The 27,464-nt window shown below is 34.6% G+C and overlaps 2 protein-coding genes across 9 annotated transcripts in view; both read right to left on the bottom strand.

Moving 5' to 3' along the window:
* Positions 1–27,464, bottom strand: part of Ccser1 (coiled-coil serine rich protein 1) — a 1,339,591-nt gene that overhangs the window by 554,602 nt on the left and 757,525 nt on the right. For 2 of the 8 annotated variants that reach the window (XM_087215781.1, XM_087215780.1), the window contains exon 10: positions 20,937–22,024. The exons of 5 other annotated variants lie outside the window; for them this stretch is intronic. In XM_087215781.1, coding sequence (XP_087071907.1) covers positions 21,965–22,024 — 60 coding nt within the window. In that variant the 3' untranslated portion in view covers positions 20,937–21,964. Of the gene's footprint in view, positions 1–20,856; positions 22,025–27,464 lie in introns of those variants that run through there. One more of the 8 variants, XM_021261079.2, reaches the window with a different exon arrangement.
* On the bottom strand, positions 1,562–11,537 carry LOC101701956 (ral GTPase-activating protein subunit alpha-1-like). Its single transcript, XM_013073348.3, is given in 6 exon segments — positions 1,562–4,136; positions 4,168–7,901; positions 7,903–8,428; positions 8,431–9,616; positions 9,618–9,690; positions 9,692–11,537. Coding segments are annotated over 6 exon segments (6,066 nt in total). The 5' UTR covers positions 10,090–11,537; the 3' UTR covers positions 1,562–3,987.

Genomic DNA, 27,464 nt, shown 5'->3' on the forward strand with positions numbered 1-27,464 from the left:
CTAGGGACACAGTGCAGCAGTAAAGGATGTGCATTCTGGAATATCAGTTTGATTCATACTCTAGCTCTGAAATTTCTTGTTGGCATGACGTGGGGAATTTTATTTCACATTTCTGTACCTTAATTTTTCTATTGTAAAATGAGAATGATAGGAATATTACTTGTCCTGGATTTTTCACTGGGAGAGGAATGAGAAATTGTTATTTTGAATTATAACTGTTGCTTTTAAGATTACAGGAGTCAAAACACACAAAGAATTAAAGTGTTGTTTGGTACACAGAAGAAATAATAAATACCAGCCATTATTATGTCCTCCCAGGAGAACTACAGTATATTGTATTTGTTCATGCTTAAATATGAGTATGATTATTATTTATAATTATAAAAATGAAAGGCAAAAAATTCATCACATTAGAATTTCAGCAATTCATTTTTGGAAAAGTGGGACAGACTAGGATATGTTTATGTGATATCACCCTATTGAGCAGAATATTTGATTTATAATAATACTAGTGGTGTCATTTGGGGCAGGTTACTACTTTGCATTCCAGTTTCCTTGCTTGCAAAAGGGTACTGAATATTAGAAGCTAGCTCATAGGCTTTTGAGAGGATTAAAATACTTAAAACATGTAAAGCTTTTTGAAGACCACCTGACAGTAACAGTAAAGAAATACTAGCTATTACTGGACTTCAGAGTGTTTTCGAGAAGAAAGATTCAATTATCCCTCAAGTAGTCAGGGAGTAAGTTGGGGAGAGGGCATATGGAACTTGGTTTATTGTTCATAAGAACAAGCTAGAAAGAAGAAACAGCACTAAAGTTTAGGAGCTTGATGTGATTAAAGGTATTGGGACTTGATGGTAGAAATTATACCCCCTGTTGTAGAACAGCAAAATAGATAAATCAGGCTGCAAATATTGGATTCAGTGTTTCATATATGATTCATTTATGGGAATTATTTCACTGTACTTCTGATACATACAAAGTAGAAAAAATTAAAAAGAATAGAGATTTTATAATTTGTTACACAAAACTTCACCTGAAATATTTTGAGACAGGCACTTTATAATTAAATATATACAATGAGGGCCAGGGATTTAGCACAGTGGTACCATGGCTGCTACTCAAGCACAAGGTCCTGGGTTTGATCCCTAGCATAAAATATGTGTGTGTGTGTGTGTGTGTGTGTGTGTGTAGTGTAACTTAAAAGAAGACATCAAAATAATGAAGGGATATATTTTATTTAAATTAGCTTAATGGATTATTGTTCCAGAAGGAATAATTTTTAATAAACAACAAATGGGAAAATATTACAATTTGTAATTTAAAATATGATGGATAAGTTTAACTGTCTTTTCTTTTTCTCTACTATATTATAAGTGCAAATCCAAAAAGCCTGCGTTTTACATTTTTCTTCAATTGAAGCATTGAATTCTTCAAAAGCTAAATTCTGGAAACTTAGAAATAAGTGAAAATTAAAAGAAAACAAAAATAATCATCAAGAAAAGCAATATTTTAACTCTTCCTTCAAACCATGTTTTGAAACATTTAAAACCCATAAGAGAAATAAAAAAAATGGCAGTGCAGGTCAAATAAACATTACCTGTAAACTGTTTTCTTTATAATTCAACAGCAATGAAAAATCCAGAATGCCAGGCTTACCCTTCCCTTCCAATGGAAGAAACTTCTCAGAATGAATGGAGGAAACGGAGCAGGTGGGGAGGAAGAAGTTACAGCAACTGATTTTTATTTAAGGAAAAGAAAAGGAGGTAAACTCCTATAATCTCTTTGAAAACTAGAAGGTCAGGTAAATAGATGAATAATATTTGGTAGAAGGAAGGTCCTTATGTATGGCAATTTTAATAGCATGTTATGAATTGGTTTGAAGATTTGAAGTTACATCAGTGGGTTCATGAGTCACATTGTTGACTCAGAAAATGTCACATTGCTGGGACATAAAATACAGATATTTCATGGATGAAAAATTCTCTCTCCTGTATGAGATAATCCTTCAAAACCTCACTTGGAGATCTTCTCTACTGCCTGACTCAGAGCATCAATATTCAAGGCAGGATGAATGGGCTTAGAGAGCTGCTCTCAATACTGCAGATGTGTCCCTTCTTCAAGTGAGCTTGTTTGTTTGTTGTTTTTTTCTTATCCCATCTCCTCCCCTCCCTCAAACCTCTCTTCCCCTCCTTATTTACAAAAGCTTCCATTTTTTCCTTCTTTTCTCATTTTCTTTTCCTTTCCCTTCCTTCCTTTCTCCAGCCTCCCTCCCTAGTTTCTCCATCCATTTGAACATTTTCTTCCTGTTTCACAACATCTATTATACATTTTGGTCCTCATTTACACTTACAGTTTCTCACACCAGAGAAACAACACAATATTTAAACATGCGTGGCCAATTTATTTCACTTAAGAGTATGGTCTCAAGGTGAAACCATTTACCTAGAAATATCTCATGTTTCTTTCTTTATGGCTGAGTAGTACTCCCTTGTATAAAAAACCCCACATCTTCTTTATCCATTCATTGGCTGATGGGCATTTGAGCTGTTTCCAAGATCTAGCTAGCACAAACTGTGCCGCTATAGGCAGGGGTGTGCATGTATTGCTGTGGTATGATGCTTTTCATTCTTTCGGGAGGGTACCAAAAAGGAGAATATCTAGGTCAAATGGAACCTCTAATTTTAGTTTTTTGAGGAATCTCCACACTGATTTCCACAGTAGTTGCATCAGTCCACACTCGCAGCAACAGTGGAGAAGGGTTTCTTTTTCTCTACAGCTCCACCAGAACTTGTTATTGTTTGATTTCTTTTTTTTGATAGTAAGAATATTTTTATTGTTTTATTAAATACCATTCCATCTTTTTTATCCCTCCCCATTGTTATAAATTTGTAGACACTACATGAATGATGTTACATAATTTATATTCTATGGTTTTCTGGTATGACGTATTTACACATGCAGTTGGTACTGATGTCATGCTACACTTCCTTAGGAGATGCCCAATTTTAAAAAATGTGAGCAGCTTATCTAAGAGGAAAATGCTTCCAGAGGGTGGAATGTATATCAACTTGCACCTGCAAGTTCAGTATGAACGATATTAGATTTAACTTAGACTCCTGGTCATGTTCCCTTTTCTTTTTAAATAATATACATAATTTGAGCAACATATTCATATCAGAAAAGTTTTTTTCTCCTTCCCACCGCCTTATTTTTGGTACTTAAGGAAGAGTATAGAGATACAGCATCTATCAGCCAATATTAATGGGCTACAATCTCAAAACAAATAATATTTAACAGTGATGGCACTTAAAAAGCAAAGCATTAGAAAATTACTTGGAAGCTAAACAAATCAAGATTTGGCAGTGATTTTTCTAATTACTTGATATGCATGGAATCATCTACATAGTCAGGAAATGAGATACTGCCTTGAGAAGAAAAAGGTAACATTAAAATTATTTCAGTTGGAATTTAAGATGCTAAATGACCATTTAATTTTGAGTGTTTTATTTTTGTGACATAATCTGCACATATCCTGTTTATTAACAGATCTGTAACTTTAACTTTACAAACGCTTAAGTTTAATTTTACATTTGTAAAACATTATGTATTTATTGAACCATAAAGCTGTCAGGGGGTACAATAAATACAAGGAGACTATCTGTCCAATTGAATTTTGGCTCAACATTAATCATGAAATTAGAGGTAAAATTACTTAAGATGTGAGTATCTAGGAAGGTAAAGAGCATAGAATAAAACTCCACCCCCTCAAAAGATGGCAGTTTGGAGTGTACGGGGAAAAATGAAGTGAATAAACAGCCCAAATCTAAACTATTAAGTTACAAATTATTTAAGTCCAGTGTTTTCTCAAATAAATGTACATGAAGGAACATGCATGGCATGGCAGATATGAAGGCCTGAAGGGGTTAACACTATGTTCGTGCTAAGGTGGCTACTGCTGATCACACTGTTGGGCTGCTTGTCTCCTTAGGATTTATTGGCCGAGCCAGAGGAACAACGCAGCTTCATGGACATGCGGCTTTTGCTAGTTCGAGGAGACACTGGAGAGGCCAGGTCAGCCCCATCTACCTGTGTTGCTGTGAGAGCTTCACTGGGTAGAATCTCTGGGTAGAAGCGTTCAGATAAACAGAACTGATATTTAATGATTGGCATCAGATGGTAAATGATGGTAGGAAGCTGGAGAAAAAACCTGTGCTGCAAAATCTTCAAATGTTGTTAGTTCTAAATGGTGCTGGCCAATTGTTTGCAGGTAACGTGCTCTCTCCTCATAGAAGTTTTGATACAATGGAATCAACAACTTCAGAGCACGGCTTGCATTTATAGCTGTTGCTCGAACCATAATTTGTAGAACCTTCCCATTCACAATAGCACCATCAAAAAGTGGACCAAAGAAGGGAACCTCTGGTTTTTTCATTATCTGGATACTAAGCATATGATTTTTCATTGGATATATTACAATAAGGATATCACCAAATTCTGTAGGAATAATTCCTCTCCTGTAGTCTCTAGTATGCTCTGACCAAACGATGTGCATTTCGTCATTTCCTAAATGCCTCAATTTTTTGGTCAAAGAGTCGTCAGAATCAGAAGGCATTCTTGTTGATACATGAAATATTACTTCCACTGTAGAGGTAGCAAAATATGGAGTGGTCAATCCAGTGCTTTTATTTTTTTGTAGTCCTCCCATAAAACCACAATGATTTGTAAGATTTACCTCCCAACCAAGACTGGCTACAAAATCTTCATATTCTTGACTTCCTCCTACATTGGTGAGAATGGAGTGCTTCTCTTCTTATCCTTCAGCAACATAAAATACTGCAATCTTATGTGTCTCTCAGCACTGCCTTGAGTCCAAGTTCCTAAGTTCTCTAAGTAGTTTTTCATTTTTCTTCAGGAGATGAAAGCTCCTCCATTTGTCCCAGGAATTCATTCCTAATATACTAAGAAGCAATCTGCAATAATAAAATGCTGATTGAGGCTTTTGAGGTACTGGCTCATCTTGTTCCACAGCTTTCATGTTTAAGTTATTAAAATGCTTCTCAACAAATTCTTTTTCCTCTGTGTGTTGTTTAAGGATAGCATTAATAACATCATTCTCCTGTTTTTGAGAAATGCACACAGGTTGTGGAGCAGGAATATTAAGTGAGATTCCAGTTCTGTGTAAGCACTCAGGGCTAGTAACACCCAAATACTGCAAGAGCTCATCAAGAACATCTTCTTCATCTCTTATTGTATCCCAAGTTGGTACTGTTTCTTTAAATCTTTTAAACTGGAGGGAAAGCCCATCTTTTACTGTTATATCTTCTAAGCATTCATTAGATGTAGGAGGCTCTTCTAGCTTCTCTTGGTGAGACAATGAAAGTATGAAAGATGTAGGTTTGGACAAGCCATTCACAGGAGATGGTCCATATAGTATGGCAGAATCCCATGAATATTTTCCAGACAGATCACATACTATGATTCTGACATTTGAACTGGCTGATGCCAAGCCAGCTGATAAACCTCCTCCAGGCATACTCTCTTCTGATCTGATCTGGATGCAAGACACTAAGGTTGTATTGTTCAACATAAAGAACTGGATATTTGGGCTCTCAAAGAGTTCAGTAGAAAGTTCAGTACTTTCACTGTAATGATTATCATGATTTTCACACACCTGGCTTGTTAGCATAGCTGGACCACCACTCATTGGATAATGGCCCAAGTGATTTACCAGATGTGTAGTAACAGTATGGGCTGCTATAGAGATTAATCCTTGTTGCATTTGTGTTTTCACTTCTGTTACTGGCTGGAGTTTAGAAGATCGTTCTGAATCAGGAGAATGTAGAGGTTCAGGCTCTTTGAGACTTTCCAAATGCATAAAAGGATCATAATCTACAGACGCCAAATCAGAGAGGCTCATTGGAAAATACCTTGGATTGCTAAAACACTGAGCTCCATAAACACACCCATGTAAAACCTTATAAATACAATTAAGGACTGATTTTTCTGTTTTATCATTTTCTGTTCCTGCAGCATGTACTGGTTGGAGTAGTGTCTTTAGAGGTAAGGTCATGATCCAGTACAGAAGGCAGAGAAGTAAGGATACTACCAACCTCTTGCCCAGTTCATAAGACGAAGCTTCTGTGCTTGACAAAAGGTGAGTCATAGTGGCTATTAGGATTTGAATAATTCTCAAGGGAGAATTAGGTTGGTAAATCTGAAGTCTAGGTACATAATGAACCAGCATGTGAAGCATGTTACAAGCTACATGAGCTACAGTCTTATTAGTAAACTTTAAGGAAACACAAATTACATTCAGAGCTTCTTTAATTTGAGGATGATGAGAACCATGGACCAGCTCTTCACAAATCCAAATACCTAAACTGCAAAGCGCTACACACCGTGCAGGACCAGAGGGCTCATCTCTTGCTGAGCTTAATACAGTTTTGATTATTAGTTCCTTAACATCTGTATCTTGAATCACAGCAATTTCAGGAATGTTGGGATGGAGAGCAGGCAGTTCACAATATAAATTAGGAAAGCAAACCAAAGATCCCAGAAGAACTTGTGTTTCCACTCTTGGTGCATTGAGAAAAGCTGAAGAAGCCACTCTACCAGTAGGTATAATAAAATCCACAATTAGCATTGTGGCACCAGGCAAACCAAGTGAAAAGAACTGAGGTGAGCAGTGCTTGATGATTGTATTAATAATATCCTGATCGATATGAAATAATCCACAATGCATTGTATTGTAGAAATGTGTTAGAAAATCTCTATTTGGTGATACATCTTGTCTTCTTTTCATTGTATTACAAATAAGTTTATGAGCATGTAATATACCTTGTTTATATTTATCAGTCAACATGGTTGCCTTAAAAAGCCAAAGTGTAAGAATTCTTAGTGGAGGAATCAAAACTGGTGGAGAAGGGGAGGTCAGGTTATCAGTTGAAATGCTGAGGTTATCTCTAATCTTGGCTAGATTCTGCCAAAGTTCACAGAAGTAATCAAAAACTTGAGCATATATTTCAGGATCCATAATAGCATTGACATCTCCCAAAATGCCTAGCATTCTTCACCACATAACAGTAGCAACATCAGCATGCCATCCGGTGAGAGTATCCCCTGCCATCACACTGCAACATTCAGATGGAAATTCACTGATTTCTAGATCATCTGGTGTCTGAAGAACAGTGTAGTGGAGCTTCTCTTCAAGCTGTAGATCCTTCTGTTCCATGTGATCTATATTCAGTGTGGAAGGGGAAGGAGTCTGTGACCTGGACCCCAGAGTGGAATGAACTGGGGAAGCACTTTCTGAACCAGTGACTGTTGGAACTTCAACAGAGAAAGCTTGTTGATTTAGACTGTTTGTTTCAGAATCTATATGAAGTGTGGTTAGACTAGCCACTTCCTGCTCCTCAGCACTCTGATGATAGCCAGAGAAAGAATCCACATCAGCAGAGGATGCAATTCCAGGGTCACCTCCAAAGCTAAAGTTGTCGAATTTTCAGCCATCATACTGGAAAGCACTGAAAGAATCCGAGTGACTGTCTGAGCTGATAAGATCACTGCTCCCTGCACTAGCAGGATAAGTCCACTGAGATGGCATGCCTGGGTCATCAATGGGGCACATCTGGTTCTGCTTGTTTAGAATATCAGGGAGGTCTTTAGGAATCTCAAGGGTGCCTGGACTACTTCCTCTTCTTGTCATATTCAAGGCATTACCACTTCGCAGTCATTCTGCTATAAACTCATCCATCAAGTCAGGAACATTAGCACTGCTACTGCCAATATCACTATTAAGAGGAGGTAGTTTGGGGCTCATGTCCTCTTTATTGACTTTGACACGTTCAACAGTGAATGGTTCCAAGATGTCAGAAGTACTGCTACTTCAAGGTAATGGCACCAAAAACTTCATTTCCAGTGTCTTCACTTTGTGAAAAATGTCTGACTCTAGTTGAGCGGGGATGTATTTGAGCATCATCAATATCAACAGTTTTCTGCCACACTATACTCCTGGCCTTTTCAGTCCCTGGAGAGCCAGTGGTTGTTGCACTTCTCTGTCTCACTGGGGCCTGGCCAGGCTTATCGCGACTCCATCCTCTAGAAAATGACTTGTCAACTGAAACTTTCTGAAATTCATGTCCAACTCCTTTCTCTTTGTGCTTTATTTTTTGTTTCTGTTCACTCAGCTTATCCAATGGCAAATCACTGAGATCCAAACTATATAAATTTCTAGCTAAAACTTTAATTAATGTCTCCATAGTCAGTGACCACTCAGTGGCCAATTCTTCCCAATAGGTCAACGATGACAATAAGTCCTCCTGAAGTTCTCGAGAGATGTACACATTTAGATTTGCTTTGATTCAGGCAACTATAAGCATCTGGAAAAGTGGTCCTGCAAGTCGACCTGCCAAGGTCACATTTTTTTCCCCTGGAAGTGTAGAAAAGCTTGTGATGACATCTTAAGTACAGACTCCGTGACTCTGAGCAACACAAGTAGCATCTGCAAAACAGCCTGAGTACCAGCTCGTATGTTTTGTTCTGTGGCTTCTTCAGAGGCATTATGTAGAGGATCTTGATAGGAGCCAGTTTTTGGCCAACTGGAATTTCGAACATGTTCAGCCACACTGGTCCCATTTTCCTCTTCCCCTTTTTCTCCTTCTTCCACTGAAATATCATGGTCTTTAGCATTTTCATTGCAAGGTATATCGGAAGAAGTGATCATAATTTCTTCAGGCTCTTGCATAAACAAAGGTTTTTCCTCTTGTTGGATCCATTCTTGATACACTTTTACCACTTTTCTCATAGCTGCTGCTTCACAAATTGGTAATAAAAATGCCTGACGAAATCTCTCTGTGACAAAGTTTACATTACTTCTTTTAGAAGAAAACACTCTGCGAACTATTTCAATGTCTGTGAGATGCTCTTCATCAATACTACAGAGACTAGAGGAGCTACGTTCTCATTCTGTGAGAGTACTGGTATTGGAATGAGACTGCTCTGGTTCTGTGGTTCTGTCTCCTTTATCAGCATTATCATTTCTGTTTTCTTCTCTGGATACTAAACTAGCAGCTGCTCTCTGAATATTCTTTGGCAAGACTTCATCTTCCATCCCAGGAATATGAGGTCTAGTATGTGGTTTTGGCTCCAGCCAAAAAGAAACCAGCCAATGAATTACTATTACACGAGCTTTAATGAAAGGCTCTTTTGTACAATAGATTGCTTCATTGGTTTCAGCATCCTTCTTTATCATGACATAATGGGGCTTTGGTCTTATCTGTGGGATATCAAGTGCAGGATGATATAAACTGTTCTCCTTGCAGATGTTTAGAAGAATATAAGGTAAATAATATTTCTTAAAATGTGAAAACAAAAATGAAAATCCCCTTTCTTGGTTTTCTTTGTTCTTCCATTCTAAACTTTTAACCTGAATTACTATGTATTTTAAAAGTGCTTCAAGAAAGTAGCTTGTGAGATCTTCTTGTCCTTTATCTTTTGACTGTGGAGGGACAAGAGGAGTGATTTCCTCTATAGTGACTTGAGTTTCTTGAAGGTTGAGTGGAGGATTAATAAGATTATCTAAAGTTTGAGGTCCATGGTCAGATTGTGGTGCCTTAGAACCCAGGGATTAAGCATGAAAACATCCAGAGTTGTTCTCTGCTACAGTTATTTTGAAGAGCTTGCAACCATCAAGAAAAAACGAATACCTTCCCGCCTAATCTTTAAGGAGTTTCCTGTGTGGAGTAGTTTCTTCAAAATCAATCCAATACTATGAAACTGCCATCGCTGATGAATTCTTTCTGGAAGAAGTTGTAAAATTTTCTCAAAAATAAAAAGTATAGCATCCAATTCCTTTCTTTGAGACTTGTGACCTTTTTGCTTAAGACTAGCTTCAATAGTCACAAAATTTTCAAAGAACACATAATATATATGTGAAAAATGTTGGTCAAAAAATTGTTTAAGATCAATAGATTCTGCATTCTCAATGACTATGTGCAGGTGCTTGAGGCGGGTCAAGGCATCCTTCTTGGTATCCAGCACCTTTTGGGTGGACTTCTTCACGTCCCCGTGAGGCTTCTTGGAGAACATCCTGCTGCCACCGGCCCCCTCCTGGCCAGGTCCCCGCGGCAGAAAGTGGATGGAGTGGGCGGGGAAGGGACTAGCCCCAGCGGCTCATTCACTCCGCAGCCTCGAGGGCCCCAGCAGAGCCGACCCCACCCGCCTCGCGCCACGGCTCAGAGTCCCCTTCAGCTCCGGCTCCAATATTGTTTGACTTCTTGAGAGCAGCTATTCTTCCCGGAGTGTGATGGAATCTCAGCATTGTTTTAATTTGTATCTCTTGAATGACCAGTGATATTGAACATTTTTTTTCATATATTTATTTGCTGATTCTACTTCTTCATCTGAGAAATGTCTATTCATTTCACATGCCCATTTTTGGATTGAGTCTTTACATTTAGAGGGTCTGATTATTTGGAATACTTTATTCTAGATATTAGTCCTTTGTCTGAGGAGCAGCTGTCAAAATTTTTTTCCCACAATGTGGGTTGTCTTTTCACTCTGTAAGTGGTTTCTTTTGCTGTGCAAAAGTTTTTTAATAAGATGAGATCTCAGTTGTTGATTCTTTGTGATACTTCCCGTGCAGTTGGAGTTTTGTTCATGAAGTCTTTGCCTACTACACCAGTGTCTTCAAAAGTTCTACCTAATCTATCTTTCAACAGATTTAGCATTTCTGTTTTGATATTTAGATCTTTGATCCATTTCAATTTTAGTTTAGTGCATGGTGAAAGATACAGGTCTAGTTTTAAGCTTTGGGATGTGGAAAGCCAGTTTTTCAAACACTGAGTGTTAAAGAGGCTATCTTTCCTCCAGTGAAGGTGTTTGGCCCCTTTGTCAAAGAGATGAGGGGCCTGAATATGTCTGGAGTTGTTTCTGCATCTTCCAATCTGTTCCACTGATTCTAGGGTCTGCTTTTTGCCAGTACCATGGAAGTAAGCGTCTTAATTGCCAGAACCCTTGAAATGAGTATAAGAGCTTGATTTGGGGGAAGACATTTGATTTGTGTGACTTTGATGTAACAATCGAACCCTTTGTGTTAGCCTGATACGTGTTAACTGTTCTTTTTCATTGAAAATCCACCATACATTTCCAATGTATATATAGCATTCTGTTTGGTCCATTTTACCTTTTAAATCAGTTTTTAAAATCAGTCATCAGCTTTCCAAAGCTTATGCTCTAATAAATAAACATTAGAAATATTATACAGCAGCAATGGAAAACCTTTTAGAAAAGAGTGCCAAAAATGCAAGTTACTTATTTATAACAAAGGGCCAAGATGCTATTAAATCTAACTACTGAGGATTTAGTTTAGGAAAAACAACTTATACATTAACACATTAATATCTTTTGTTTTCAAAACAAATAACACCTGTGTCATAGATTCACCTCTACTGTTACATAACTTGTGTTTATACATATATAAAATTGTTCATGTTGCATATGCATTACTAAGATGAATATAATAGATTTCATGAGACTTGTCACATTAATTTTATGGATACTATTGATGGAAATTATATGACAAGGATCTCCAAAAAATAAGTTATAAAATAAAGTTTTATAGAAAATTTTTACTAGTAATATAAATTGAACCTTGAATCTATTATTAGAACATGAACTTCTTAAGAAATAGATGAACTATGAAAAAAATCACTATTCTTATTCCAAGACAGATTGTTGACTATTCAAGATTTTGTTATATTCTTTTTTTTAGCTAGGACCATTAAGTTCTTTTCATTAGCTCTCTAAAACACATTTAAGTTACAATTTTACTGTAATATAACTTACACTGGTTTTCTTATAATTATAAAAATTGAATTACATAAATTTTGTCTAGATTTTTTATTTTTTTCACTAATTTTATGGGTACATTTTAGGTATATAGTGTGCTGATACTCATTATTGGGAATTTAAAACTTTACATGATCTATCTTGGTTTTTATTTTTCCCTATTTCCCTGTCCTCCCTTCAAGCCTTCCACCCCTCCCTATTTACAATGACTTTGTCTCCATTTTTTCCTTTTCTCATATTTATTCCATCCCCTTCTTTCCTTTCCCCAACCCCTCCCACTTCCCCTTGCACTTTGAACCTATTCTTCCTATTTCACATTATCCATTTTATATTTTGATTCTTATTTGCACTTTCAGTTTCTCACACCAGAGAAAGTATTTGGTATTTACACATATGTGTCCTATTTATTTCACTTAAGAGTGTGGCCTCAATGTGCATCTATTTAGTTATAAATGTCTCTAGCTTCTCATTCTTTATGGCTGAGAAATACTCCATTTTTATTAAAAAAAACAAACAAACATTTCCTTTATCGAGTCTCCAGTTGATGGGCAATTGGACTGTTTCCAAGTTTTAGCTATTGCAAACTGTGCTGCTATGAATATGGGTACACATATATCACCGTGGTATGATTCTTGTAATTCTTTTGGGAAGATACCCAGTAGAGGAATAGTTGGGTAAAATGGGACATCTAATCCTAATTTTTGAGGTATCTCCATACTGATTTCCACTGTGCTTACAGAAGTCTACACTCCCACCAACAATGGAGAAGGGTTCCTTTTTCTCCACAGCCCCAATAGCATTTGTTATTGGTTGATTTCTTGATAGCAGCCATTCTTTCTGGAGTGAGGTGGAATCTCAGTGTTGTTTTCATTTGCATCTCTCAAATGACCAGCTATGCTGAACATTTTTTCATATGTTTATTTGCTATTTCTTTTTCTTTGTCTGAGAAATGTCTGTTCATTTCAGATGCCCATTTTGAATTAGGTCTTTAAATTTCTGAGGTCTGATATTTTAAGTTTTTTATACATTCTAGATAGCAGAATTTTGTCTGATGAATGGCTGGTAAAAACTTTTTCCCACATTGTGGGTTGTCTCTTCATACTGTTGGTGTTTCTCTTGCTGTGCAGAAGCTTTTCAATAAAAAGAGATTCCACATGTTTTTTCTATTTTTATTTTTATTTTTAAAATTTTTTTTTTTTAGGGGTGCCCAGGATCAAACTCAGGACCTTGCATTTGTGAGGCAGGCAGCAGCACCACTGAGCTAAATCTCCTGCCTGAGATTCACTTGTTGTTTGTGCTATTTCATGTGTGACTGAGGTTTTGTTTATGAAATCTTTTCATATGCCAATGTCTTCAAGAGTTCTACCTAACATCTCTTACAGCTGGTTGAGTGTTTCTGTGTTAATATTTAGATCTTTAATCCACTTCAATTTATTTTAGTACAGGGTGAGAAATATAGGTCTAGTTTTAATCTTTGGCAAGTTGAAACCCAATTTTTCCAGCACCATTTATTAAAGAGCCTATCTTTCCTCCAGTGAGGGTGTTTGGCTCCCTTGTTGAAGATGAGGTGGCTGAGTGTGTCTGGAGTTGTTCTGGCATCTTTTAAAATGTTCCACTGGTCCTCAGGTCTGTTTCATGGCCAGTACCATGCTGTTTTTATCACAGTAGTTTTGTAGTATAGTTACAAGTTGGTGATTGTGATCCCCCCCATCTTGTCTTTGTTGCTTGGAATTTCTTTTGCTATTCTAGGTCTCTTCTGATTCCAAATGAATATTTGGATTATTTTCTGAAGCTCTGTGAAATATGCTGTTGAAATTTCAATTGGGATTGGACTGAATCTATATAGCAGTTTTGGAAGTATGGCCATTTTTACTATATTTGTTCTTCCTACCCAGGAGCAAGAGATGTCTGTCCATTTTCTGATATCTTCCTTGATCTCTTTTGTCAGAGTGCTATAGTTTTCAGATTAGAGGTCTTTCATTTCTTTCCTTAGGTTGATTCCTACATACTTCATTTTTGGGGATGCTACTATGAAGGGAGCTGTTTCTCCAGTTCCCCTCTCAGTGAGTCTGTTGTTGATGTACAGGAAGGCTACTGATTTTTGTGTGTTGACCTTGTATCCAGCTACTCTACTGACTCTGGTTAGTAAGTCTAGAAGACTTTTGGTGGAGTTCTCAGGATCTTCAATATAAAGTATTATGTCATCTGCAAATAATGACAATTTAACATCTTTGTTTCCTATCTTTATTGCTTTTATTTCCTTTTCTTGTCTAATCACTGAGGCTAATGTTTCCAAAACTATATTGAACAGGAGTTCAATAGTAGACACCCTTGTCTTGTTCATGATCTTAGCATAAAATTTCAGTTTTTGACCATTTAGTATGATATCAGCTGTTAGTTTTTCATAGATGCCTTTTATCAGGTTGTGATAGAGACCATCTATCCCAATTTTCTGTCGGGTATTCATCATGAATAGGTGTGAATTTTTTGGAATGCTTTTTCTGCATTTATTGAGATGACCATATAGTTTTTGTCCTTGGCTCTATTAATATAGTGTATTACATTTATTGATTTGTGTATGTTGAAACATGCCTGCATCCCTGAAGTGAATCCCACTTGGTCAGGGTGTATGATCTTCTTGATGATCTGCATTCTGTTTGCCAATACCTTATTGAGGATTTTTGCATCTATGTTCATTAGTAAGATTCCCTACAGTTCTTTTTTTCAGTTGGGTCTTTCTCTGCTTTTGGGATCAAGGTGATGCTTGCTTGAAGGAATGAATTTGGGAGTATTGCATCCTTTTCAATTTCATTGAAGAGTTTAAACAGTACTGGCAATAGTTCATCTCTAAATGTCATTTAGAATCCAGCAATGAAATCATCAGGATCCAGGCCTTTCTTCATTGATAAGTTTTTAATTACATTTTCAATTTCATTGATTGATATTGGGTTGTTTAGAATTTTTATATCTTCTTTGTTCAACTTTGGTAATTCATATATATCTAGAAATCTGTCCATTTCTTCTGTGTTTTCCATCTTATTGATGTATAGGTTCTCAAAGTAGGTATTGATGATCCTCTGGATTTCTGCTGGGTCCATTATAATTTCAATCTTTTCATTGTTAATTACATAGATTTAGGTCTTTTCTTTCTTTCTTTCGATAAGGTTGGCTAAGGGATTGTCAATTTTGTTTATTCTTTCAAAGAACCAACTCTTTGCTTCATTGATTTTTTTGTGTCATTCACTCAGTCTTCATTGCATTGATTTTTACTCTGATATTTTTAATTTCCTCCCTTGTATGAGCTTTGCTTTTGTCATACTGTTCTTCTTCTAGAAGCTTGAGGTTCAGCATTAGGTTATTTATTTGAGCTTGCTGTTTTCCTAATATGAGTATTCATTGCCATGAATTTCCCTCATAAGACTGCTTTCACTGTGTGCATAGATTCCTCTATGTTGTATTGGCATTGTCATTTAATTGTAGAAACAGTCTGATTTCTTAATTTCCTCTGTGACTCATTGGTTATTCCAAAGTGACTTGATCAATTTCCATGTGCTTATGAAATTCTTGTGTTTTCTTATACTATTGATCTCCAATTTCATCACACTATGGTCTGATAATATACAGAGGATAACTTCAGTTCCTTACTTAAACATCTTCTATGATCGAGTATGTGGTCTACTTTGGAGAACAACCCATGTGCAGCTGAAAAGAATGTGTATTCTGATTTTCTGAGTTGGAACACTGTAAACATCAATTAAGTTTATTTGTCCAAGAGTTTGATTGAGTTCTAGTATATTGTTGCTTATTTTTTGTCTAGTTGATCTATCTATTTGTGACAGTGTAGTATTAAGGTCCTCCAGTACTATTGTATTAGTGCTTATTTGATTTTTCATGTCCATTAGTATTTGTTTTATATAGTGGGTGTACTAGTATTTGGTGCATATATGTTTTGATTGTCATCTCTTCCTCTTGGATTGTTCCCTTTACAGGGATGTAGTGTCTTTCTTTGTCTCTCTTAATGAGTGTTGGTTTGAAATCCACTTGATCTGCAAAGAGGATAGCTACTCCTGTTTTTTTTCAGTTTCGTGTTGCATGGAGTATTGTTTTCCACCCTTTAACTTTCAGTCTACGAGTGTCTTTTGAATTAAGTGTGTTTCTTATATGCAGCATATTGTTGGATCTTTCTTCTTGACCCATTTTGCCAGTCTATTTCTTTTGATTGATGAATTGAGGCCATTAACATTCATGGTTATAGGTTTTATGTATTGACTTATCCTTGTCATGACCTTTTCTTGTTGGATTTTCCCCCTTGGCATCTAATTTCTTGTCTTTCAATAGATTCATTCTGCTGGGCTTCCTGGGGTTGTGATCCTCACTATCTTTTCCCAGGATATTGTTTAAAATTTTTGGACTGCTGATTTGGTATTCATGAAGTTCCTCAGGTAGTGTTTGTCATGAAAGTATCTTATTTCTCCATCAATTTTGAAAGATAGTTTTGCAGGATACATCATTCTAGGTGGGAGGTTCTTTTCATTTTGGGCTTGAAATACTTCACTCCAGGCTCTTCTTGACTTGAGGGTTTTTGTTGAGAAGGCTACTGTGATTTTGATGGACTTTCCTTTGTATGTGATTTGTTTGTTTTCTCTAACTGCTTGTAAGATTTTGTTCTTCTGTTGGGTTTCTGGAATCTCAACTATTACATGCCTAGGTGTAGTATTTTTTTTTTTTTTTAATCACAGCTAGTTAGAGTCTAATATGCCTCACTTATTTGTATGTCAAATTCTTTTTCCCTGCTTGGGCAGTTTTCTGCCATTACTTCTGTGAACAGTTTTTTTAATGTCATTTGCACTCTCTACTGTTTCTTCATGGGCTCTGCTAAGTCTTATGTTATTCTTCTTTGCATCATCTACCAGCTGCTGGATTGATTTCTCGTGGTCCCTTACTATTTGTAAGAAATTTTTCTTTTTCTGGCAATCCTGTCTTGTATATCTGATATTTTGTCCTCACATTGGCTCATTCTGCTGCATAAACTTTCAATGGAGTTTTTAATCTCCTGGATATCTCTTTGTATCTGTTTTATGGATTCCATTTGTTTCCTGTGCTAGAATTCCTTCATATTCCTCAGTTCCTCTATTTTTTTTAATGTGCATCTGCTCTAGAGTTATTAATCATATCTTTCACTCTGGACATAATCTCTGTCGTTATCTGAGAAATTATTTTTGATTTCATTTCTTTCAGATCTTCTTTTGTTGCTAGTTCAGAGAGTCCAGGTGATTAAGTATCAGATTTTTCCATCTCATTGCCCATAGGAATTGCCTTAGGTGATCTGGTGTCTGGTTTTCAGACTTGTTTACATGTCTTCTCATTTCAACAAATGAAGCCTGCTATGCCTTTGTTGAGGTGACTTTTTGCTTGTTTTGTGGGGTTCAATTCTCAGTCAGCCTCAGGGAGGCCTCTCTGCTGGTCACCACTGCAGCAATTCCTAGGTTCAGAATGGTGGCCTTCTGGATCCCTGGGCTGGGCTGTTGTCTGGGTGGGGTTCTGACTGGGGCCTTTGCACACATGGGAGGGTATCTGGGCATGTCTCTGGCTGGGGCCTGCCCACCTGCATATCTGTTGTCTGGAAGGGTCTTTGGCTGGGGGCTGTGCACCCCAGTTGCTGGTAAATGAGTGGGCTCTGGCTGAGGTTTGCATGCAATTACTGATGGTATCTAGGTGGGCCTCAGGCTGTTGCCTGTGTGGCTGTGCACATGTTCTCTAGGCAGGCCCTAGCTGCTGGTGTCTGGGCAGGACCCTGGCTGGACTGGCATACCCAGGTTGCTCTCATCCATGTGGGCTTCTTGCTAGGATCTGTGCACAATGTGATTTTTTATTTCTTATAAAATAGAGTGTCTTAGCAGAATGCACTTGCTTACATCTGTATTTATAAGTGATCAATGTGCAATCTTTAATTATTAGAGTACACTCTCTAGTGTGCCTAGTGTCTTAGATCTAACTACTGTAATGTAATTAGGAACATATAAATATAACCCTGGAAAAAGCCTATAATTACAATTTTAGTCTGGCTGTTATCAGTATCATAAGATGTCATCCTCAACTTTGTTAGTTTGTTTTTCAATTTTTATTGCTACATATTTGCAGTACATAATGATTATATTCATCATTAGGATCTGGTACATTATTCTGATAGTAAAGGAAGTACATTGGTACCTCAGTTTATGAACTTCATTTGTTTTATGATTTTAGGGAACAGGGTCATGTTTGCATTTGTGTAGGGAAGATGGCTGTGGTTGTGTTTGCCACCAGATGCAGAGTTTGCAAAATGAAGCAAAATTTTCCCGAATCTTTTTGTTTGTAAACCAAATTGTTTGCAAACAGAAGTATTCATGAACCCAGGTGTTAATGTACACAGAGATTTCTTTGTAAGTCAGAAATCTTTCCAGCCTTATTAAAAATATTATACTATGAAGAGTCAATTAATGAAGGTATGACATTCACTTGCCCCAATCTTTATATTCAAATTTACTAGTATATAAGCTTTTCAGGCTGTTCATCAAAATTTAAACTACAGGCTCTTCTCAATAAAGGGTGAAGGAATAGTCTCTTCATTTTTTGAGTTGTATTTTTTCATGAAACTTTAAAAATGAAAATAAATCTCAGAGAGATTCATGACACTATCATTTTACCCTTGCTGCTATTACTGTTTTTCTCTATCAGAAACAAAACAATGTTCATTTGCCACTTCTTTTTCTGCGAGTCAAGAAATTCTTGTCCTTTCTAAGAATGTACATACTACATGTAAATTTTCTCCTCTTTACCAAGTTCCCCTCTTTAAAAATGTTAACTTTAAGATAAGAAAACTCTCATTTCAAATAGTGTGTGCATGTCTGTACATATATAATTTGACCATGATGTTTATAAATAAAGGACACAGCTCTGAAAACGTAAAAACAGTTATCAGAAAATACTGTCTCTTGGAATTTTTCTTGATTTGTGTCTTGTATGTGCATACACATACAGCATTCAAAGAGGAACAGAGAGCTATGGAGAAAAGATTTCATAACATAGAGGTAAGCAACACTCAATAGAAGATAGAATGAGAAAGATGTTTATGTTATTCTTTTTTCTCCCATATTACAGCTTATTTTTCTCTTTCCCTGAATTCCTGTGACTGCAGGTATACACCAGATGTCATTGTAAGACAGGAATTCTAATGTTTTCAATGCTTATTAATACAAAGAGTAATGGTTCATTTTAATGGAGGACATATGGCAATAGATTTATTCACATGTGGACTTGTTCCAACTAAATATTTAAAATAAAATTGACATGTTTGAAAATATGTGTTACTGTTTTGTTTTTTAAGGTGCCAAAAAATCATACTAGTGATTACTACTTCCTTAAAGAGCATCAAAGTGAGATAGGTTCTTATAGAGATTATGTGCAAAACTGAAATACAACCATATTTGGAGAAGCTTTTAAGGAACAACATGCACAAAATATGATAAGAAAGGCATGCCTTTGGTAAGCTGGACATTCCTGCCTGTACTCAACAGTTAAATATGGAAGAGGAAGTGGGTTTTGTTTAATACATGAACAAATATTTAAGACAACTTGAAATTTAGGTCATTAAGAAAAATTGCATAATTTTGAAAATTTTAGTGAGGAAGAATTTGTGTCATAATAAAATCATATGTATATAATAATATACATTATTTTAGTCTTGATTTAAAAATCTTTTCAAGCATAGGCAAATGTCATAAACCTGAGAACTTTAGGTACTGACATTTTTAAATACGGTAAGAACACTTAATATGAATATATTTTAGCACATGAAAAATTTTCAGAAAGATTTAACTTACTGATGAAATTAATAGTTGCTAGTATTATTAGAAAAAGTGCACTTCTCTACTTGAAAAAATAATTATCATTATTATAACCTCCTTATCACATACATATCATAGGCATAGTAGGCAGCATTCAAGAAGCTGATATTTATTATCGCAATTATCTCAGTCCCTGAAAAATATTTAAAGAAACTCAATTTTTATTATGGTATATCATATAATTTTTTACATATTTGTATTTATAATTAATGCATACTTTCTACTGCATTCTGCAATCAGGCAGAAAAACTAAAACTTAACTTTTCATCATGGACACCTAAGAACAACTATAGCTTTGAGCAGATCTCTTTAAATTCTAGTTTCATTATTTGTTAAATCAAGTTAGTCCAATCTTGAATCTTGAGCTGTTGACTATGAGGCCATTTATGATGAACATATAAGAATAAATATAAAGCATAATGTTTTCTTTGATCAATAAACACTGATGATGCTTTACTACCAACCTCAGATATCACCTTTGAAAAGCAATAATCATTTTGTTTCACCATGGAATGTAGCACAATAATTATAATTCTCACAGATTTTTCTAGAAACAATAGCAACATCCTCATTAATCTCTATTTTAATCAATGTTTGATGTACTCAAATCCATGCAAAACAACACTGCAATACTTAAATGGACAAATTTCATAATAAACATCTTTACAATGTCTGGAAATACTTTCCTTTGAAATCAAATTACTGATCTGTAAACATGTTCACTTATGTATATTCAGCATTTGTTGAGAAAGGAAGAAGCACTGAAATAGCCTGCTGGTTCAAAAAAAAAAAAGTAAATCTGAAATTATACCTTTGAGGTAGCTGGCTTGTTTTGTCTGCACTAGCAGTTTCTGCAACATTGTTTCCGAGGAAAACTGAGCTTTTCTTTGTGAACATACTCCAGTTGCTACTCTGAGATTTTTTGTCCTTGTTGTTTAGACAAAATACCTTTATATCTTCTTCAAAATAATATTAACCATTCAAATAAATAAAATCCTTTAACATGAACGTTTTACTTAAGAGCAGAGTTTTGTATTATCTACATTTAAATATTTAAAATATAAAATAATACCAGAGAAAATAAGACAGAAGAATAAACTCTGGAAAACTGTTAGACAAACAAAACTTTTTTTTATCCTGGATTCTAAATGGGTGCCTCAGCAGGCAAAATCGACAAGGGCACATATTATATTTTGTGTAAATAAATATATTTATAGTTTTATTTAATACAATGGTTCATACCCCACATTTGATTATTCATATTGTATGCTACATAATGACACAAGTAATTTAATCAATTTTATAACATTTCAGACATTACCAACAACATCCATGATTATTCCACTGCATGTTTCCAAAATAGAGAGCACTCAGGACCACTTTCTTTCTTCTCCTTAGATGTACAATTCTCCTATCATTCAGCACCGGCTAACAGCATGGCCCCATTCTTTTGGGCTAACTCTGTCACTTATCCCTGCAATAAACTGCAATATTCAGGAGTGCAATGTAGACATCTGAGCATTTGATAATTAACATGAGGCATTATAAAAAGGCAATAAGTAGGGGCCACTGAGAAATCAAGGGGCAGTATCAAGCCTCCTTTTATGACACATGGTAGAAAGTTCCTTCAATATGATATTAACAGCCAATGAACTTTTTTAAACTCTTTTGAGACATACCTAGTTTATGACATTCTGTAGCTAGAGTAAGACTTTTCCTTATTTAATACATTTAAAAACATACTGTTTTCATGTTTTGGTCTTAATATAGAAGGAAAAGGTTACAGATAACTTAATTTTTCAGTAGGAACTGTTCCACTCAAATTGAAGAAACAAAGGCATTGTTTTTAAACCTAATGTGCAAAGAATATCCGATAAGAAATGAAGATAGTCACCAGACAGACAAATGATATGGATGAGCAAGTTGAACAATATTACTGCCAAGTGGAATATTACATTTTAGAATATTTGCATATAAAGATAATGTTTAAATGAAAGTGTATTTTCTTTAAAATGCAGTAAGAATAAAGCAGACATAGTTAGCTAAATCTTCATTCATGAATATTTTGTGTAATTGTCTACAAATGCAAAAAGTGTGGAATATTTGGAATGAAACATTTCTGTATTACATAGTTTGAGAAACAATAAGTGATGAAAAATTAATTTTGCTCAATATTTAACAAGTCACAGACTAGTGAGGAATTTCTTATTTGCAAATAATGATATGACTTATGTTGAAAAATGTACTGGTTTAAATAAACGTTCAGTGCATGTAGGATTCCACAGGGCCTTGAAAAGAAGAAAACAAAAAGAAATAAATGACAAATTAATAAAATGAAATGAAAATTTAAATGAAGATTTAAAACGTTTAACACTTAAAAACAGACCAACACAAAACTGTTATTTTATGATTTTCTAATTCAAAAATATTATCATATATAAAGAATATTTACATTAGTTATGCTTACAAGCTTCCAAATTCCAATTAAGTAAACTTTAACACTAGACATGAGATGAAAAAAGGAAAGATTGATTAGAATATTTTTATTATGTCCTTGGCACTGTATACGAGTACAAAAATTACAATTTTACTCAATTCTTTTTGCCTCATGGTGTTTATAGTAAAACACTATAAGAAAATTAAATAATTACCAAGAAAATTTCACATTGCTGCCCTGATATGTTTGTAAACCACAGTCCCCATCTAAAGTCCTAGAAATAAAGTTCCAACAAAATGTTTTTTCAATCTGTATAAATTATGATTATGATCTTTAAATGTCTAAACATTACAGCAATTCTCACCATTTCCTCAATATATTTTGATATTTTTAAAAAGCAACCCTATTTTGTAAATATAATATGTATAAGAAGAATTTTAATATCTAAGAAATATAGAATATGTTGCCCAGGCACATAGAATTTAGAGAAATATAAATTAGTATAGGAAAAATGAGCAGTACTACAAGACAGTAGAAGGTTATATGTTAATACAGCATATAGGATATAAATCTGTCACTATATTAATTTGATAGCAATATGTAGCTCTAGTAACTGCAAGAAGAAGGTAAATCAGATAGGTAGGGTAAAATTTTAGTAGTTATGTATTCTGGTTAGAAGAATGTAGATTTTATCCTGTGAATCTTACTGAGCAATTCAGTGTATGTGTATATGTTTGAGAGAAAGAGAGAAATAGAGAACAACATGATATAAGCTGTGTGTCTGTATACATTTTTTTGTGTATAGCCCTCAAGGAATAAGACAAAACCCAAACCAATGTGAAAAAGCTGTGGAGCAATGGGTAGTACTGGCAGGCAACTACTTCTGGTAACATGATTTTCCCTGCTTAGGTGCTTGTTGTGGTGCTGTGAACAGCTGACCTATCACTTGGGTTCTACCTCAAATGCATGATCTTCATAGTGGTCTTCCCTAAACTCTTTTCTAGGTACATACTCTTTCTCTTCCTCTGGTTTCTCTTCATCTCTTCTTTCTGCTTACTGTCTTCATGGTCTTTAATACTATGGACAGTTCTCTTGTTTTTTGGTTTTCTTATTGACCATATGCCTTCATTTACTATATTATGAGGCTTATGAAAAGAGGAAACTTTCATGTTCCTCATTCACTGCTGTACCAGTGCTTGGAATCGTTATTTTTGTAATGATTATAAATGAATAAAGGTGATACACTCTGTGATAAAAAGAACTTCAGTATTGTAACTGGACATTATACACACAGTGAGATGTGTTTGTGCCAACCAAACATGTTACATTTTTCTTTAAAAACTAGTCTACAAAGCCTTGAAGAGTGACCTAAACATTAAGGTGAAGCCTTGTATTCAGTTCTGATTGCAGACATGCGAGACAAATGAATGTGAAAAGTCAGATGAACTATGTTATATTTTAGGTATTTTAGAAATCTGATTTATGATTTCCAAGGTATTTCAAGACTCCTGTCTTCAATAAAATCCATTCTTTAATATTCTTCAAAAAACTTGCCAAATGAAGGACAATAAGCTGAATATGTTCAGAGACAAAAAGTCACTAAGATATATAACAATTGCATTTCTCTTTCCATAAATTTATACCATTCTAGACTTTGCTATGTAAAAAGGACAAAATGATCTCTGTATTTCTGTGTCACAGCTAGCAGAACAAAAAGAGGACAGCATGCATATCTTACAGCTTAACTAATGAGAATTAATGGCTTTCCTGGATTACTGCATAAAGATAACAACAATTTGTAAACTTGAACTCCTTTTTATTAGTCACCCTAAAGATTTTATTCATTAAGAAAACCAGTTATAAATAAATTTATATTCTTATGCTATAAAGTATAATAACACATTCAATATAATGTCATATAAGAAAAGTACTCTCCAAACCTTACCATTATAAATAATTATATTTTAAAAGAAAAGTGTCAAATGTTTTGCTTCTTCAAAAATTTCCAAGTTATTTCATTTTGCATGAAATTAGGTCTCAGAGAGAAATTAAATAAGTTACAGAAACATAATTTTATATTCATGATTGCAATGAGGAGTTTGCTTTTCCAATAGTATATTTCTAAATTGAAATTACATGTTTTAATTTTAAAGGCCCATGTGTGCACTGTAAAATGTGACTAAATGAGATAAGCTGAAATGAAGAAATAAAAATGCCACATTCCTCCTAGAGATGACCAGCATACTAACCTTTGTGTACTAATTTTCCCACATGTGATTTTACCAAAATAAGACCACATAGTGGATTGCTTTTTTTGCACTGCTGTACTTGCTGTCTTCTTACAGTAATGATTTTAACTGTTAATGTTAATAAGTTTTTATATCATCTAATAGCAATTTTTATTAAAATTTCCTCAAATACATATTATTACTGGACTGCCTAAGTCAAGATTTAGTCCTGGACTACAGAACACATTTCTATGTAATGCCTTTTAAATATTTTAGTTCATAACAGAGAGTTTTTTCCTTTAATGGGAAAACTTCTAAGCATTCAGAAAAAAAGAGACAGTACCATTAATACCTGCATAATTCTCATCTAGATTCAGTAAGACCGGCCACTGGTGTGTGAGTGCAAGCTCTCTCTTACTCTTGTTCTGTCTTGTTCTTTCACTGTGTGTATGTACGTGCATGTGCATGTGTGTGTGTGTGTGTGTGTGTATGCACATGTGCATGACATTTGTCACTATGCCTCTTAGTCTGCTAATCAAGAAAGTCTCACAGTATTTAACAGCATTTTCTTTTTTAAGTGCACCATGCTAATTGTCTCGTAGAAAATGGTGCATTAATTACTTGTCCTTCCATCTCCTGTGTTTCCTGCATACTAAAAATTAAGTCTGTAAGCTTGGTTTCAGATTAGACATTTTTGACTACTGGCTTGGACTACTGCAGTGTGTAGAGCTTAATTACTGAGTGAAGTTTTGGAGTGTTGTCTTTAGAGTATAGCAGAATACAGCCAGAGAAATGGGCTGCAAGTCACTTTTATTTAGTTTCATATTTTTAATGGTACTGGGTATTGATGCCAGGTCTTTGTGCATGTTAGACAAGCACTGTACCATTGGACCGCATGCTTTCAAACTAAGAGATACATTTTTATAATATATATTTATATATTATATATTTGTATTTATCTTTTTGAGACAGACTCTTGTTAAGATACTGAAGCTGGAAAGGAATTTGAGATTCCCCTGTCTCAGCCTCCCAAGTAGCTGGGGTACAGGCATGTGTCACTATGTCCAGCTTTCAAATCACTTTTTAAAAATCTTTCTCTGTGGTTTTGTGTTGTGGCTTTATTAATCGGTTCGATCAATTTTATGGTTTTTATCAATTGTGGTTTTATCAATTATATGTCTAGTTAAATTTATTTCAAGAGATTTTTATCCTTTAGTTTTCTTTTTACTTTCAAAGTTCTATTAAAAGATATACTTAAAGGAATCACACTTGACCTCATTCTGTGCAATTTTGTACTGCTACTTTGACTCCCTTTATAATTAAACTTTTCATCATTTATTTTCTGCTCTCCATATATATATATATATACACATATTTATATATGAAATGAATACTACATGATTTCTTCATAACTTGCTTTCTTTAATCAATAGTCTAAAGACTTCTGCAAATCAGAATACTGATGCTTCTTCTTCTTTTGTAGTGGTTTTCCTGCCCTTTTTGAGGGAGCTATTATTAAACAGCTAACATCAATGGACATTTTTCATCTAAAGCTATTACAAAAAATGTTCTTGAGGGAAAAATTTAAAAGTTTTTCTCTAGATATGGGAATATATGTTAATTATTGATTTTTAGAGCGCATTGGTGGGTTAGGGTAAAAGCATGTATAATTTTGTTGGATTTTTAAAAGTTTTATTATCATGTGCTATGTGATAATGCTACTTTTAAAAAGTAAATGAGATGTGAGGTTTTTAAATGTTTATATGATTGAATGATATTCAAATTATGAAGTACAAATATTTGTTAACATTGTAATAGAATAATGTTCTTTATATTTGAATTGCCAAAAATATGTAACTTCATATATATTTGTGTTTGTGATAATTCAGGATTTACATGTTTAATTTAGCATATGAAAAACTAAAGTAGAGAATAAAAACTTTCAATAATTTTGAAAATATTAGAAACACTCATGCCAACTTATTTATATTTTCTGATTTCTATGAATAACTTTCAGTATCATATTTCATAAGCCATAATAATCAGCCATATTACTAATGTGATACAAAGAAGTTAATCCTTTCAGACTCAGTAAGGTTTTAGTACTTTACAATCAACTTAAAAAGATTTTTAAGTTACATTTTTGGATCATTAAATACTTCTTATGACCCTGAAAGTTGAAAAACATGAATATTTTCAGTGTATTTTTAGCCCTTTCCTAGGTTTACAAAATGAACAATTCATCAATATTCAAGTTATATTTTTCAATACAAGAAATCATTCACCTTTTCAAATATTTTTCTTTTGGGAAATAACTATATTAGAAGTTACCTTGAATTTGAGGAATTAAATCCATATCTGTAAATCAGTTTATACACCCAACACTCATATAGTAATGACAAATCTGAAGTAATTTTGATATGCATTGAACTTTGACTTTACTCTCATTTGTAAGTTATATTTTTTATTATACATTTTCTCTATAGTAATTCAGCTTCATAAATTTAAATTCTAAGTGCCACCTTAAAAATACGACTTCACAAAAGAATATAATTTCCTCATATTTTTATTTTATGGAACATAAGGTTAATGATACATACGTGTGGCTCACTTTTAGAAAAATTTTAAATATAATATTCTGAAAATATTGATTTCTTTGCCAGTTGGCATGAAGCCATTTATGCAGCTTCCTTTTTGCTTTAGCTCTCTATGGATATTTATAAGTTATATAATATTTTGAAACATTATTAATTTAAACATTACAATATTTTGCTTCTTCTAAAATCAGTTCTTTCAACAGCTAACCTGGCTCTGGCCACCTCCTTGCACCTTGGCATGCCTTCTTCCTTCCAAGTTAGAAATTCATACTTAGCTACAAAGAGTGTCACCTAGTCTCTTCTACATACAAACCTGGCCTGAGCAGACCCCCACTGGAGATAGTTAAAATTACCTTTAATAGTCTGTCCTTTTAGAGGGAACAATTACCTGTAGCTATCAAACAGCTATGGTTATCCAAGTGACAATGAGAAGCCTGTATAGCTGGGTATTCCAGACAGATAAACT

Source organism: Heterocephalus glaber, unplaced genomic scaffold (assembly GCF_053883595.1).
Source record: "Heterocephalus glaber isolate CG9 unplaced genomic scaffold, H.glaber_assembly_v1.0 deba00001454, whole genome shotgun sequence".
NCBI classification, from domain to species: domain Eukaryota; kingdom Metazoa; phylum Chordata; class Mammalia; order Rodentia; family Bathyergidae; genus Heterocephalus; species Heterocephalus glaber.